Genomic DNA, 15,974 nt, shown 5'->3' with positions numbered 1-15,974 from the left:
CTTTTCACTCCTCAGGCACTTTATAACGAATATGTCCACTTCAAAGAAACAGAGATTCCTGCTAAGGAGACAGAGAAGGGGCACATCGAACATCTTTACAAGCTGCTGGAGGTGAGGAAGAGGAGAGAAATGAAAAGAATATACAAAGAGGGAAGGAGTGGATGAATAACATGCTGACCTTGAATCAGCTGTGGAATGCAGCATGCTGTTTATCGTGGTCCAGTGAAGCTCTGCGGGAACATGGCTCCCGGGAAAATTAGGATATGAATGCTTTATTCATAGGAATCAAAGAGAGAGACAGAGAAGAATAATGATTTGTTATTAGAGTCCTAGTGAAAAGATTTTTAAAAGTATTTCCTGTACTGATTGCGCGTTCGGTTCCATGTTCCTCTTTAGGTATGGATCGAGTTCGGGCGCCTCAAACTTCCACAGGGATTACACCCTAATGACCTGGAGGAGCAGTGGGGGAAACTGATCCTGGAGATGCTGGAGAGAGAGAAGGCACTGCGGCCTGCTGTGGAAAGGTGAAGGATGATATCGTGGCACACAGTCTGAGAATTGCACAGAGCTTTAAATGAGAGAGTAACTGAGCTGTAGGTTCTATTCTAATGAATGGTTTCTAACTAGATTGTTCTTTCTCTTATAGACTGGAGTTACTCCTCCAGATGGCTAATAAGATTCAAAACATGGCTGTGGACTGTGAGGAGAAACTCACCCTGGCCAAGAACACACTGCAGTCGGTCAGTAAGCTTCCATACTGAGGGAAAATCAATCCGTACTCTTCAGTTTTCTGTTTCCCTTCTTACATTGTGATGTGCAACATATAACACCCCTTAAGTTTAGTAACAAAGGTTACAAAGTTCCAACACATGTTAGGTTCTAGTCCCATCTAGGTTACAAAGCTCCAGATGTGGATTTAGATCCCAAAAGAGCAAACCAGAGGCAATAACATCAAGGACTTTCTAAGAAACCATGAGCCAAAACCCTCAAGAGTAACCAGTCTCAGAAGGGAGCCCATCCTCTGGCTGTGGTATTGATTTCATTACAACTTTGGGTGCTGCTAGCAACAATGACTGGTGTTGCAGGTTGTGTAACATGGAACGTGTGACTAGAAAATACAGAAAAACCCCACAAAGTATCACTTGTTTTGCTGATGCTATATTCATGCTCACATCTAATCTACATCATGGCATTTCATAACAAAACACTCAAAATAGTGTTAACAGCACAGTTCAGACTGTAGAGTTGCCTACACAACAGCATCGCACAACCCTGGCATTGATTACTTTTCTAGAGTGTTTGATTCCTTACATTTTTATTTATTTATTTATTTTAATCCGTTTTAGCACGTTCTGTATGTTGTGTTTATTTGATATCATTTCCATCTACAAAGGCACAATGAAGATTTCTGTGTTCATTGTTTTTTGTTTGGTTATCATTTGCATTTTAAATCCCAAAGAACAATGAGACTTTTTGTCTGAGGCTACTATAAGATGGTCAACCTGCCAAACAATGTAAACACAAATAAAAGAAAACAACCAAACGCATTGTCTATATTAACAGTGGCATCATTGTGTATCGAAATGATGCCTTCAGTTTAACATTTTCAGAGTTCTGTTGCATTGGTTTAATTTTTGTTAAGTGTCCACCTTGTGTATGATTGCAGGACATGTCTCAGCTGGAGAGAGGAGAGCAAGCGCGCTGTGAACAGGAGCTGGGAGCATACCTGCAGGACTGTGAGGATCTGGTCCGCCAAATGCAACTGGACCTGCAAATCCTCCGAAATGAGAAGTACTACCAAGTAGAGCAGCTGGCCTTCAGGTGTGTGAGAGGGAGGATAAGCGAGGGTGTCAATGTTACAGGAATTGTCACAGAGAGAATAGTCAATAAAAGTTTTGCATATTTTTATTATATCAATTTAAGATCTCTTGGCATGGCTAAATCTAATTTGTCTGTGAATGCTTCTGTGTGTTTAACTTTTTGCTTTTTTTGTGTCCTGATTTGCTGTAGAATAACACGTCTGCAGGAGGAGCTGGTCTCCCTGCGACTGCAGTGCTCCAGTGTTTACAGTAAAGGCCGCTTCCTGTCAGGAGGAATGATGGGAGAGCAGACTCAGAGGGTCTCCTCAGGGAGCTTGGCTACGCTTGGAGCGAAGACATTGTTGGGGGCAGCAGGTGTCATGGCGAACCTGCTCAGACAGCCTATGTCTCGCTCTGAACTCGTGGCCATGTCCTCATCTGAGGATGAAGGGAGCCTGCGCTTCATTTACGAGCTACTGGGATGGGTGGAGGCAACCCAGGTATGATTGTATTATATACTCCTTAGGCACAAAACAAAAAAGATCTTTTTATGCAGTAAAGTTAGGACACCTTAAAACGTTACCTTTTTTGTGTTATGGACCTTGTGACATTTGTTTGCTCAAGATGTTTTCACAAGCTTCTCAGTTTGCAAAAAACACAAAACCTAAAGCATGAAAAGAAAAGTATGAAATAAAAAAAACATAAAAACTGCACTAGGTCTATAGGATTGTACAAGTTAACATGGGGATAAAGAGTGTGTGTGCATGTGTGTGGTAGGAGCTGCTGGAGCGGGCTGAGTGGGGCTCCGACCTGCCGTCTGTAGATCAACACTTGCAGGATCACCACACCATCCACACTGCCGTGGAAGGGCAGCTGCACAGCCTGAAGGAGGCTCGTAGCTATGAGGTAATGTGCTCACACAGTTTATCACACCTCTCTGACCCCTGTATTGATTGACTCATCTAAGTACTCGTTTTTCTCTTCAGCCAAGTGTCTCTTCCAATTTTCGAAGCAATTATTCCGAAACCTTGGCCAAGCTGGAGAGCCAATACTGCAAGCTGCTCGTGAGTGTGTATTTGCTTTTTAACATTTGTGTATGTGTGTCACTGTAGAGCACGCAAGTCCTCATCAGGGTTTGACAGAGTTCATACCATGACGAAGAGAAGGGTACAGAAAGTCTGTAAATGACACGGAATACACAGCACCTGCCCATGACACACACACACACACACACACAGATCTGCTTCTTTCAGCTCAATCTCCAAAGTCAAGAATTTAAAGGTTGTTAGGGTTAAGGGAGGGTGTATTCTGATGGGTGGAATAAAGGTGTGTGCACGTGTGTGTGTGTGTGTGTGTGTGTGTGTGTGTGTGTGTGTGTGTTTGTGAGTGAATGGAGTAAAGAATGGATCCAGAGTTTAATCCTTTCTGTTGCCGCAGGAACATTCGTCATGGCGACTCCGTTGCCTAGAGAGCTTGCGAGCGTTTGTGTCACACTGCACTGAAGAGCTCATCTGGCTCAACGAGAAGGAAGAGGAGGAGCTGGCCTTCGACTGGAGCGAGAACAACACCACCATGGCTCTTAAGAGAGACCAGTATGCCGTGAGTGACAGTAACTGAATAAGTACATCATATATCCAATGCAGGATTAAATAATTTTCTCACATTTTGGTCAATGGGCAATTCCCAATCACCAGTCAGCTGCTGCGGATGCTGTACATCACAGGGCAAGATAACACGCTCTGAGGAAGTGCTGTCTATCCTCTTCTGCATATATAAACTCACATGACGTGTGAGGAACACCACCCCTCCCTCCCAGACTGCATGACTCGGGATTTGTTATTCCCTAGCGATAGGATGAATAGATTTCTGTTGCACCACTTGGGAACTACTGCAAGTGTTGTTTTAAAAAAAATATATTTACTGAAGCACCATAAACTGTCAGTAAACTTCCATTTTTAAAGCTTTCAAGTTTTAAGTAACCGGGCTTTCCAATCTGTTTTCAGTTCAGGGAAAAGTATTGTTATGAAAATATTGTTCATGGGGATCACAAGTACACTTCAAACGGTTAAAAATGACTACATTATTCCTTTACATAGTGCACTTCTCTTTATTATTAATGCCAAAGAAAATCCTGAATCTAGTGTCATTCATAGATTGCGACTTCATTTGTCTTCTGTCCTTATTTTACAGGAATTGAGGTCAGAACTGGAGGAAAAACAGGAAGTGATGCACTCCCTTCAGGAAACAGCCGATCAGCTGTGTCGGGAGAACCACCCAGCCAAGCAGACTCTAGAGGTGAGCTGTCAGTCAGCATCACTCAAAATGTGATCCGATTAATGACAGAGAACTCTCATTCATGTCACTATGCATTAAATGAATATAGATGGAATTAGAAATGCTAGAAGTTTTCTCGTATTACCAGTTTTTATATATTTCTCATACACACTTGGCCAAGTGCCTAATAAATATTTATCTTGCGTATTATCGGCTTTACTGTTATTAGCCTTAACATGAATTATGCTCTCTGACCACAGGCCTACAGAGCTGCCTTACAGACACAGTGGCAGTGGGTTGGACAGCTGTGTGTATGTGTGGAGAAACATCTCAAGGACAACACGGCTTACTTTCAGGTACCGTGTCAACCAAAAAAATAATCTCTAAAATGCACATTTGTGTGAATTATACGGAGTTGTAACCATGCTGATGCTGTTCTTAGTTCATGAGTGATGCACGAGAATGTGAGACGTACCTGCGACAGCTTCAGGACACCATCAAGCGGCAGTACACGTGTGACCAAAACAGCCGACTAGGCAAACTGGAGGATCTGCTGCAGGACTCCATGGTAAGGCTATTTTCTCTGATTACAAATGCACACGCATATATACAGAGATCTATTGTTCTGAATAGGTTTCAGCAGATGGCACAGTGAGAACAGGGGGAACACAGAGAAGGCATGAGCACTGTTTATTTCCTTCAAGGCCATCAGAAGACAGAGCTAGCACTGTTGCTGGTGTATTAAAGTAAACTGTCGTCATGGTCTGAATTCTGGCTCTGTTCTACAGCTCTGCATGACTCTAGATCACTGTTTTCAGCTATAAGACTTTCTGACCAGCTTTTCTTTTTCCGTCTAAAACCCTAAAATCCAAATCACCTATTTGTACCTGTGTCTGGTATGTTTCGTTCAAATAACATATTCAATTACGACCTATTGAACTGGTATTTACATAATAATGAACATCATAAGGTCTAAGATGCTTTCAAGATGTCATTTCTGACTTATCTGAGTTTGAGTCTCCAATCCCTCATTATTCTTTCTGGACATATTCAAATTGTTTGGACCACATTCACATTAGTGCTGATTGCTGCACTTTCTACTCAGTAAGCCACTTCCTCCAGAGACGTCTGCAGGGTTAGTCATCTGCAAACCATTACAGCTTTCATCTCTGAATTTCTTTCTCGAATTGCGGATATCTGTTCACTTCTTACAGATATTCTTAGAGGGAAACTCTCAGGATTGTGTTTGTTTGCCAAGCATGGAGAAATGCTGTCTAAAATCCTGCAGCACACTCATCAGTGTACTGACTCTGAAGTTGTTCTTATCCGGACTTTGAATAGGGACCAGAAAGACGGTGTCTGAGTTGTTTATTAACTTGTATTTACGTCTAGGGATGTTCTATTTTTTTGTCTGGACTTGTTGTTATTAGAATAAAAAGCATGTTGTAGTGACATCTTGAATCTCTGAGACTCAGAGTGTAGTTCTCACTGGGGGCACAGATTCATTTAATTCAGCATGCGTTTGACAGATGCCTCTGCGCAACTGTTTTTAATTTACTCTTTGGAAAATAACATGCTTGCTGCTTCTAACTGATTTCCTGACACAGGTCCATTTTGCTTCATGACTCACATCTGCGTGTCTAGAATTTGGTGAAAACACACCTTGGCATCTGATCGCCACTGAACAACACCAGCTTTAACCTAGCTTTAACTCCCTGTAATCGCAAAACCCCTTGTAAAATTCCAGACTGGAGTGTAATGCCACAAGAACTGTCTTAATTTGTCTCAGCTTCTCAGACTCAGCACTGTAATGAATCTCTAATGAACTCTCAAACTCATGGAGGCCAAAGAAAAGGTTAGAATTTTGGTCATTATTTATATTGGTGCCCAGCTGGGGATGATATTTGCAGAGACAAAACTCTACACTAATGTTAGCACAGGGATCACTCATTGACTTTGACCTGCTTGGTGGTGGCAGACATTCATCTAAATCACTAGTATCGTGAAATCAGTGTGGCTTCTTATTACTGTGAGGAAATCGATTACTTCCAGGAGCTTGTCAGGAACATTTTGAAATAAAATAAGGCAAATGACAAACTAGTATAATATTATACTTTGCCAGCTAGTAGTGTTTAGCCAAAGCCTTACACTAAACATTAAATATTGTCTTTCCTTATATTGAATATTATATTCCAGTATTTGCTTTAGTTGACTTGCAGTCTGGCATTCGAGTTTTAACTAACAAATAGTAGAATTTCAGGAAATAATAATTGTGTAATTATTTCATTAACCTGTTATATACATAAACCTATCTACAGTATGTTCTAAGCTCTATCTTCAATGGGTTTGGATTTGGTTGGTTGAGGTTAGAAATATAGTAGCAAAAAGGACTTTGTACAAGATGAAGTGTAAACAGCAAGTTAATTTGAATGTATGTCTAACTTTATTGCATCACATGAATTCAGAATAATAACTCTTTATAATAACAAGATTTATAATATAGTAACTCGTGTGTAAAATGTTGTATCTGAAAGCAGTCCTTCATAGAATCATTGATTTATATGTAGTCTTTAGCAAGGTCATATGATGTGAGTAATAATTTTATGCAAATTGAGTGACAAGTGATGGTTTTTGACAGGAGGAGAAGGAGCAGCTGATCAAGTATCGTAGCTCAGTGGCCAGCCTGGTAGGGCGGGCCAAGACGGTGGTCCAGCTCCGCCCACGTAGTGCTGACTATGTTCTGGATACCGCCACGCCCATCCGGTGCATCTGTGACTACAAACAAATAGAGGTATGACCCATATAAATGATGCACTCCCACTTAGACCTACTTCAGCTCTGTACTGAACATTTATATTGTTAAATGATCTCTCTCTCTTTTTTTAATGGCTGATTTCCATTCTGCCCTGCACGGACCATGCCTTTAAGCTCTTTTGCTACCCAGTTAAATAAAATGCAGCTCTGTAGAATCACACGCACAGTCTTTTGAGCATTACAGCTATATTTGCAAACCCAATAATGAATTATTATTATTATTATTATTATTATTATTATTATTATTATTATTATTATTATTATTATTATTAATAATAATATAGCACATTCCTCCTAGCTCATTGCTCACATGCATTATTTGCCATCCTCTGTAAGTCTTCCACTAGCTCTGTAAAACAGGATGGAAAATGGTGGTCTTTCTGTTTTCTGGTGTCAGGTGTAGTGTGACAAGCCTTTTGAAATGCTCTTCACCATCTGTGAATGTGCAGCTGCAAAAGCAGAGCTATTTTCTCCAACGCTAGCAGAACACGGAGCATTCATGATTGTTTTGTGTATTGCACAAACCAGAGACAATGATTCCTGAAATATAAAATGATTTCACCAGTAATATTTCCGTAAGTGCGACCAGCACAATCAGGCTACATTCAAAATGTATTTACTGCACTGTAAATGCTCACTACATACTGTAGGGTATAACAGTGGTATTGTAGACACTGCATATTACAATATAAGCCCGGTAGAATGTCATTTGATGCTTAAAATATTCAGGCCTCCAAGAGATACCTGTCAGAAATGAAGGCTCTTCTTCAAAGAGCCAAATACTTGTGAATGTCGGCTTTAATAATAAACTTCTGTATTTTGCCTTAAAAAGATGATAAATATGTTTACATGGATTTTAGATTCTTAATAAGGCACTTTTAGATAAATTAACTAAAGCAAGCCAATGAAGCTTCAGTCTTGAGCATACTAGTTTGGGAAATTCCTAAAATTCAAGCGAAATCAAAAATTTAGCACAACATGGACATGTCATTTATCAAAACACTCAGCACGATGAGGGGAACTGACGCCACGTGTAGTTCCGCCCCCAGAATTAGCGAAATAAAAAAATTTAGCACAACATGGACATGTGACATATCAAAACACTCAGCACGATGAGGGGAACTTGCCATGTGCAAGCACATTCACATTTTCTTTAGGAAATGTACCGCTCTAGTTTAGACTCATTTGCTGTAATATTAGGGCCATGCTTTTCAGATTTTGAACAGGCACTGGATTCTGCTTTGTGTATAAAAAATAAAAAAGTACGGAAAAACGGGAACCAGGGAAAACTAGTTTTGGCCTCAACTATAAATCCTTGAATGTGGTTATTTATTTATTTGTTTGTTTTTGTTTTACTTTTGAGACACTACTTACTTATTTTTTTACTATTCAACTACACTTATTTATATTGATATGTAAATAAATGTGTATGAATAAAGTTTTTATTAAATTATGAGAATTTAATTAGACCTCAGAGACAGAAATATTTTCTGTGTGTGTGTGTGTGTGTGTGTGTGTGTGTGTGTGTGTGTGTGTGTGTGTGTGTGTGTGTGTGTGTGTGTGTGTGTGTGTGAGCGAGAGAGAGAGAGAGAGCACTCACAGAGCCAGGACCAGAGAGGCACAGGCTGGTGGAGGTGTAGAGATTACTATCTGAACTGAGGCAGTGAGCTACAGTTTGAGTCAGAATCATGTTAATTAACACACAGCAGAGTGTGTTGTTCATTTAGCCCTCATGATTAACATTTAGTGATGCTTAAAATTTTTAAATCTGATTACTGATAATTGTATTTCAGTCAGGCTGGAATTCACCAGGCCCTACTCCATCTGATTTTCCACCCATAATCACCTTTTTCACATAAACAGGGTCCTAAGTATGCCCAAAATTAATCTTTGTCCTCCTTCTCCCTTCCTTTCACCTCCCTTTCTCTTTATCCCTACTCCCCCCTCCCTCCTATTTTGTCCATGCTCTCTTCCCTCTTCATTTCTCTTATGTGTCTGCGGGGCTGGCAAGGCCAACTCTCAGGTACTACTATTGCTCATCACTCTTTCCTCTGCCCTGTGCTCTTTGCCCTGGCCCTGTCTACTCTGTCCTAATCTAGCACAGATAATGCTCCTGCTTTTCCTCCAGTCTCCCAGTCACGATCACGCAGTAACACAAGATCCACTCTTTTAAACACTTGTTGTTGTTTTTTCACACAGCAATTATAGTATCTTAGATGTAAGTTCAAGTCAGCAATTATGTCATCTAGTCTGAAAACATCCTCTCGCATGCAGATTGTGGGTCGTCAGCTGCATAACGGGGGCGAGTATTGAGGCACTACAGCACTTCCGTGAATAGAGTGTGTGTCAGCCACGGTCACAGACAGATGGTAGCTTTTCGGTTTCTGCTACCACATGCCTGTGTGCTTGGGGCAGGATGAAGGGTGGATGGGGCAGCAGAATTTTCCTCAATTTATATTAGCTAAAAACATTCTTATTGCTTGATAGATGACAGAAATCTTCAGATATGCACATGACACACTACAGGATAATGTTTCAATCCATATCAGGGAACAAAAAGATATTCTGCGTTCCTACATCATACTACAGTTTAGTTACTCATGTGACTTCCATTAGCATTAACATTTCATTTTTTCATTCATTTGGTTAACATGATATATTTTACATCTTTAATTTATACTCCACATTTTTTATTTATGATTTTTTTTCTCTTTCTCTTTTTTTTTTCCACAAATCTTCCTTACCTACTTACTCCTTCCTCTTTTCTCCATCTATCCACATCTCTCTCTCTCTGTCTCTTTCAACCTCACTTTTAGATTACGGTTAGTAAAGGTGAAGAGTGCGTGTTGGAGGACAACTCGCAAAGGACGAAGTGGAAGATCATCAGTCCAACAGGGAATGAAGCCATGGTGCCATCAGTGTGCTTCACAGTTCCACCTCCCAACCAGGAGGCTATTGACACTGCCAGCAGGTAAAGGCATTCATACACACTGTCTGTGTTCCAAAGTATATGAGGTTTATACCATTTGTTTGTCAATTTGCTTAAAGGTTTCATATATTTCATGGCCTGGTTTGTGCTAACGAAGCAATCGTTGTGTCTGATGTATGTAGAGCGGAGCAGCTGTACCAGAATGTGATGTCTTTATGGCACCAGCTGCACATGAACATGAAGAGCGTGGTGTCCTGGCACTATCTGCAGAAGGACATCAGCAACATCTCATCCTGGACTTTAGACACGGTCACTATTTTAAACTGCAATTCTCTGGACCGATTCCCCTACAGAGACTCTCCAGAGGACATCCCTGACCGAGTATTTCTGTTTGTTTAGATCCGCTTCCAGTCTCCATCTGACAGACAGCAGGCTCTGGATAACCTGGATGCCCACCTAGCTGATTTCCTAGCAGACAGCCACGAGAGTGCCTTGTTTACGGTGGCCGAGAGGCGCGATCTCGAGCAGGGAGCACAGAACTGCCACGAGCACTGCCAAGCACTGCTGATCTCCATGGAGACGGGTAAACAGACAGATTACGTGCTGGCGTCGAAAAAAATAGATCCGAATAAGCACTAGTCAGTATAAGCACTGTAGTATCTAGACTTCTTTACAGTAAAGTTAAAGTATTTTATAATGGTCTGCCTTATTTATTAGTGGAAGTGATTTATTTAGTAAACAGATAATGCTTGCTATCAGTGTCATCTCAGATCTGTGATCATTAACATAATAATAATAATAATAATAATAATTTTTTTTTTGCTTATTTGACTTGTTACCGTAAACCACTACATTACTGATTAGATTTAACTTAGCTGTAATAATAAAACATATTTAAAAAGTTTTTAATCATGATTGCAAACATTTAATCCTCTCTGTCGTCCCTGATTTTTACATGATCACTATTTGCAAACACTTATATTCCACCTGTCGTAACATAAGAAATCACAATTTGTCCATATTATTATGTATAGAATAAGCTGCAGGCCATTTGACCTAGCTTTAGCATTCTGCTAATCAGTTAGGTGCATATTTAACAATATCTCCATTTGAATATGGCTCAGGGCCATCACTTCTAAGCAACAATATTTGTTTTGTTTCCCTTTTTTTCTCAGTGGAGAAGGATGAGTCGGTATCACGCTCCTACCTCTCAGAGCTGCAGAGCATCAAGTCTCACCTACAGGAAGCAGAGCAGAAGTTGATGTTGGGCATGCAGTCTCTGCCCTCTAGTGGTATGTCAGCAGATGGTGCAGGGACTGCTGTTCATATTGCAGAGCAGGAGGTAAGCAATAACAGATTTAACAGTGCCACCTTTTGGCTGAGAAATGCAGTGCTGTTTGTTTAGTCATTTTTATTTCATACCACATAATACGCAAAAGTGGTTCAAATGATCATTTAGAGGCGTGACAGCATAACACTGTTTTATCTATTGATCAGAAGCTGCATCATCATCTGAAGAATCTGCAGTCGGATCTGGGGAACGTGTCTCGACGCTGTGTGAGCTTCTTTGAAGAGAAGCCGTCCTCCTCCAGTGTGCCCGTGCTTCGCTCTGAGCTCAATCTGGTTGTAGAGAAAAGCGAGCAACTCAACTCGCTGTCCTCCGTCTATCTGCACAAGTCAGTACATTCACTCACACCCCCACGTTTCTCATACACAACCACCCTGTCAGGCCTTTCACTGTCTTGCTTTTTGGGTCAGGTTGAAAACAGTAGATGTGCTGATGAGAAGCATACAGGCTGCTGAGAGTCAGGTGAAGAAGTATGAGGGACGGCTGAGCGAGGAGGACATAGTACCTGCTGATACCGCTGCTATCCAGGCTTTGAGAGAACAGATAAAGGTCAGGAACCACAACAAATCCAGACACTCACCTGTTCACTATAACGCTCTCAGTGTGTCAGATGGCATTTTCCACTAAGCTCACTGCTCTGTATGTCCGTTTTAATAATTCAGGTTAGGAAGTCTGCTGCACAGCATGGGCCTTATTTACCTGTGTAAATGTTTTCGTTGGTCAAATCTAATACAAATTCTTGCCATATTTACACATGGGAGTTGATCAATTTCCATTTAATTTCACCCACAAAACTCAGTGAAAATGCAGAGTTTAACAGTGAGACTGCCTCCTCACTAAATCTTTCATAATGCAGCTCAACCTTTTTAAGCACTTCTGCTATAAATAACTATTTTAAACCCCTTTGAATTACTTTCTTTCGATATAAAGTATAAAAAAGCAGAAGTAGTATAAATTTGTGTATGAAATATCTGCTACAAAACATAATTCGCAAATAAATTTGTTTGTATCCAGTTTGATAAATGATGCTCAGAGCTTTTCTCCATTAACAATAATTAATGAGAAATTGGGCATATTTACTGGTTATTTCATAAGGCTGCATTTAATATTAAAGCCCTATATGAAAAAAAAAACTGTCTTACTTGTTATCTGTCTAAGATAATCTGTCCTGCTATTTGCTTGCTTTTTTTTTATTTATTTAGAAATGGCATTCAGAGGTGAAGGACCAGGACCACGTCTTCCAGTCTCTGAACTCGGAGGTGCAGCATGCACGTGAAGCAGGCACCCGACTGAGTCAGCTGCATGCAGAGCGCAGTCCTGAGCTGGAGCGCTATCAGGAAAAAGCCCAGCAGCTCACAGAGAGATGGAATGGAATACTCAGGCAAATGGAGACACGGTGAGCTCTTTGCTCTGTAAGAAGGATAGGATTAGGAATAGATAGAATGCTCAGGGATGTCCATTGAAAAGTGGGTGAGTTTTGCACAGACCAATACTAAACATTTTAATCTGTGTTTAATTTAGGCAAGGCGATCTGGAGATGATCGGCTCAGTGCTGCAGCAGTACAGAGACAGTCACTCAGGTCTTATACACTGGATCGAAGAGACCACAGAGAAACAGGCGAACACTCAGCCCGAGCAGACTGACAGCAAATCCCTGTCTGAGCAGCTCGCCCAGCAGACGGTGGGTCACAGCTTCAGAGATGTTGTCTTAGCTGGAATGTATTTCATCAAGACTGATTTCTCTGTGTACCTCCACAGGCTTTGGTGGCTGAGATCGAACAGAACCAAGTGAAACTGGACGAGTGCCAGACGTACTCTAAACAATACTGCACTACTGTTAAGGTAAGCCATCTTTCAGAATTGATGGCTTCAACCCAGCTACTGTGGACTGAGCTTGTTTTGGCAGGACTCCAGGAACAAGTTTTTCATCAAAGTGTGTCTTCTTGTAAAGAGCAACACTCAGTATTTGTGTGACAGTGCAGTATGCCTCCCTGTTTTCCATCAGGACTATGAACTGCAGCTGATGACATTTAGAGCTTTTGTGGAATCAACTCAGAAGTCTCCGGTGAAAAGGAGGAGGATGCATTCTTCATCAGATGCCATAACACAAGAGGTAGGAGAGGATAAAAGGAACGGAAGAGAGAGCAAATTTCTGCTTCTATTCGGATTTAGTTCTTTTGAAACAAAAGGTAATAGAATAACTGAACTGCGTCTATGAGGTCCCGAGAGCAAGTATTTTAAACTGTGTGTTCTCAATCTATAATTATTTACACATAGAGTATGTTAACTACCTGCACAGTGGAATACATTTTTTAACTTGGATCCAGTCGACTTTTCTAGCAAAATTCACGGACCAATGGTATGTTAAAGAGCAAATAAAACTAGTGCAGTTCATTGTGGTAGGTAGACATACTGAATTCTGGAGATGAAAAATATTTCTGTTGCGGTATGAAATTGCCAGCATTATAATCTGGAGCTTATTCCAGGAACACTGAACCAATCTAAGACATGAATTCATGAATTCACCGTTTAAAACCAGTCTCAAGTTTCGAGTGTTGGGAAGCAAACATGCAGAAAACATTTCCCTGCGTGTCTGTAGTCTAATTTGGCCAAAAACGGAGGACTAAATCTAACTATGAGTGGAGTAAATTGTTACACACGCACATCCTACTGTAATGCTACATGTTTTTGTTCCTGCAGTTCATGGATCTTCGTACTCGCTACACAGCTCTGGTGACACTGACAACACAACATGTCAAGTACATTAGTGATGCACTGCGGAGACTCGAGGAGGAAGAGGTATGACTTAAAGCTGGACATAACTGTTTAATTTGTACGTTAGAAACTAGTTGCATTTTTTATAATTAAATGCTGGTCTTGCAGAAACAAGTCGAGGAGGAGAGACAAGCCTGTGTGGGTCAGGTCTCAGACCTGCTAGGTTGGGTTAAAGGCCATCAGGAGAGAGCCACTGGACCAGCCGAGACATCACTTGCAGCACAGCAGGTATGAAGAGATTGCTCACTTTGACCCTGGAATCAGCACTCTTCAAACAAAATGGTGATTTCTTTGGTAAAAATTTAGATTGACTTTTCTTTACTTTAGGCGATCAGTGAGCAGTTAGCTTCAAAAAGCGAAGAAGTCGCTGAAGCAATCAGAAGCACACAAGTCTTCCTCCGTTCAAAACAGGCCAGCAAGTGAGTGCAGTACTTTAATATATACATCATGTATTCAAATATAAATTCAAAGATTTTTGTCTGATACAAAAATTTTGTGTCTTATGGGCACTTTTAACAATATTGAATGTAATCAGAGCAGAAATACAGTAGATTTAGATATACTGTATAGATATAGCTAATTGTTGTGGAAGGATCACCATTAGGGTAATAACAATAATATGAGAAGCACAAATAAATTAAAATCCAGCCTTTAAGACTGCGGACCTCTGCTTTAAATATTATATAGTGTATATATATTCACACAAATGCACATTTTGTACTGACTCGACCCGCTATTCCTAGATTGTCCCCTGAAGAACGTGCCCAAGTTGCATTACAGCTGGATGAATTAAAATCTACCTACAGCCAGCTGTGTGACCGTTCTGCTGCTCAGCTTCAACAGCTCGAAGAACAGAAGGCCAAAGAGGAGAAACGAAAGGTAGACTTAAAGATTTAAGGCGAGCGTTCTACTCTGCCAGAGAGAGCTCCAAACAGCAAAATGCTTCTGTTGAAAAAGTGCTTCTGATGTGTTGCTTTATATGGATGTCTCATGATACATTTGAGGAAATTATACAGACCAGTGTGTGTGTGTGTGTGTGTGTGTGTGTGTGTGTGTGTGTGTGTGTGTGTGTGTGTGTGTGTGTGTGTGTGTGAGACTGTGTGAGTGCTGCATGTTTGTTGCCTGTCACTTGTGTTTTTGACATCCATCACCACCTCCATAAATCTCACAGGGTTGCTTCAACATAACGTTTTATTTAATAGCATGGAGTGAAATCCTAACATCCAATTCACAACATGCCTGTATTCATGTCACCACCATCCTCATTTTACCATCTTCATCAAACACATCTGCTTATTGCTACTTACCGGCCATGAGTTTTGAAGAAGTAGCAATTAAAAGTGTAGTTTTACATAAACATCTTCAAAAAGTCATTCCCATAGTGCTTATTTAGATTTCATCGCACAATAGTTATTGATCGTTCTTGTACTATAGATGCAGACATTTTTATTTTTTTTGGTTTTCTTTGTGAAGTTCATAAGTACACATACACATTCTAAACATTCATCTATAGCCGTGATTAGAATGTAAATTGTGTAGTCTTTTATTACATACTGTATATTATGTGTGTATGCAATGATCTTTGTGTGCATGCATGTGTGTGTATCCAAAAGAGTGAGTTAATGGTGTGTGGTGGGATTAGGAGTGAAGTTTTGAACACCATTTTTTTTTATAATGGTTTCCTTAAAAAAAAAACCCAGACATTTCAGGGATTACAGGGATTAATGTAGAGGCCAGCTATGCATAATTTTTCGCCTGTTTGAGCATGATGTGTCCAGATCACAGAGCATTTATGTGTGTGTGTTTGTGTGTGCGTGCGCCTGTGTATATATGTGTGTGATATTGTCTGTGTCCTTTAAAACAGTAATATTGTGTGACTTAATCAGCATTTTGCTTTAAAATCACTAACAGCTGCCAGAAAACGTCTGAGTCAGAATAGAAGACTTTTATATTCCTCAGTCAGTATGTAGTGTGTTCATCTTGATCATTTCCTTTTTTAGTCTCAAAAGTTTCACATAGCAACCACATTTACAGT

The 15,974-nt window shown here is 40.4% G+C and overlaps 1 protein-coding gene across 33 annotated transcripts in view; it reads left to right on the top strand.

The window, feature by feature from the left end:
• Positions 1 to 15,974, top strand: part of macf1a (microtubule actin crosslinking factor 1a) — a 155,493-nt gene that overhangs the window by 79,500 nt on the left and 60,019 nt on the right. For 21 of the 33 annotated variants that reach the window (XM_047807937.1, XM_047807940.1, XM_047807942.1 and 18 more), the window contains 27 exons: positions 16 to 111; positions 397 to 524; positions 647 to 740; positions 1,667 to 1,821; positions 2,011 to 2,299; positions 2,577 to 2,705; positions 2,786 to 2,863; positions 3,237 to 3,398; positions 3,990 to 4,094; positions 4,334 to 4,429; positions 4,516 to 4,641; positions 6,712 to 6,864; positions 8,899 to 8,910; positions 9,704 to 9,858; positions 9,999 to 10,125; positions 10,216 to 10,399; positions 10,992 to 11,158; positions 11,314 to 11,492; positions 11,575 to 11,713; positions 12,367 to 12,560; positions 12,686 to 12,845; positions 12,923 to 13,006; positions 13,170 to 13,277; positions 13,865 to 13,963; positions 14,048 to 14,167; positions 14,267 to 14,358; positions 14,683 to 14,818. In XM_047807937.1, coding sequence (XP_047663893.1) covers positions 16 to 111; positions 397 to 524; positions 647 to 740; positions 1,667 to 1,821; positions 2,011 to 2,299; positions 2,577 to 2,705; positions 2,786 to 2,863; positions 3,237 to 3,398; positions 3,990 to 4,094; positions 4,334 to 4,429; positions 4,516 to 4,641; positions 6,712 to 6,864; positions 8,899 to 8,910; positions 9,704 to 9,858; positions 9,999 to 10,125; positions 10,216 to 10,399; positions 10,992 to 11,158; positions 11,314 to 11,492; positions 11,575 to 11,713; positions 12,367 to 12,560; positions 12,686 to 12,845; positions 12,923 to 13,006; positions 13,170 to 13,277; positions 13,865 to 13,963; positions 14,048 to 14,167; positions 14,267 to 14,358; positions 14,683 to 14,818 — 3,567 coding nt within the window. The remainder of the gene's footprint in view (positions 1 to 15; positions 112 to 396; positions 525 to 646; positions 741 to 1,666; positions 1,822 to 2,010; positions 2,300 to 2,576; positions 2,706 to 2,785; positions 2,864 to 3,236; positions 3,399 to 3,989; positions 4,095 to 4,333; positions 4,430 to 4,515; positions 4,642 to 6,711; positions 6,865 to 8,898; positions 8,911 to 9,703; positions 9,859 to 9,998; positions 10,126 to 10,215; positions 10,400 to 10,991; positions 11,159 to 11,313; positions 11,493 to 11,574; positions 11,714 to 12,366; positions 12,561 to 12,685; positions 12,846 to 12,922; positions 13,007 to 13,169; positions 13,278 to 13,864; positions 13,964 to 14,047; positions 14,168 to 14,266; positions 14,359 to 14,682; positions 14,819 to 15,974) is intronic. The other 12 variants (XM_047807948.1, XM_047807950.1, XM_047807954.1 and 9 more) reach the window with 1 other exon arrangement.

The sequence above is a fragment of the Tachysurus fulvidraco genome, chromosome 24 (assembly GCF_022655615.1).
Source record: "Tachysurus fulvidraco isolate hzauxx_2018 chromosome 24, HZAU_PFXX_2.0, whole genome shotgun sequence".
NCBI lineage: Eukaryota > Metazoa > Chordata > Actinopteri > Siluriformes > Bagridae > Tachysurus > Tachysurus fulvidraco.
The sequence above is the reverse complement of the archived record's forward strand: the minus strand, read 5'-3'. Positions and strand labels throughout refer to the sequence as shown.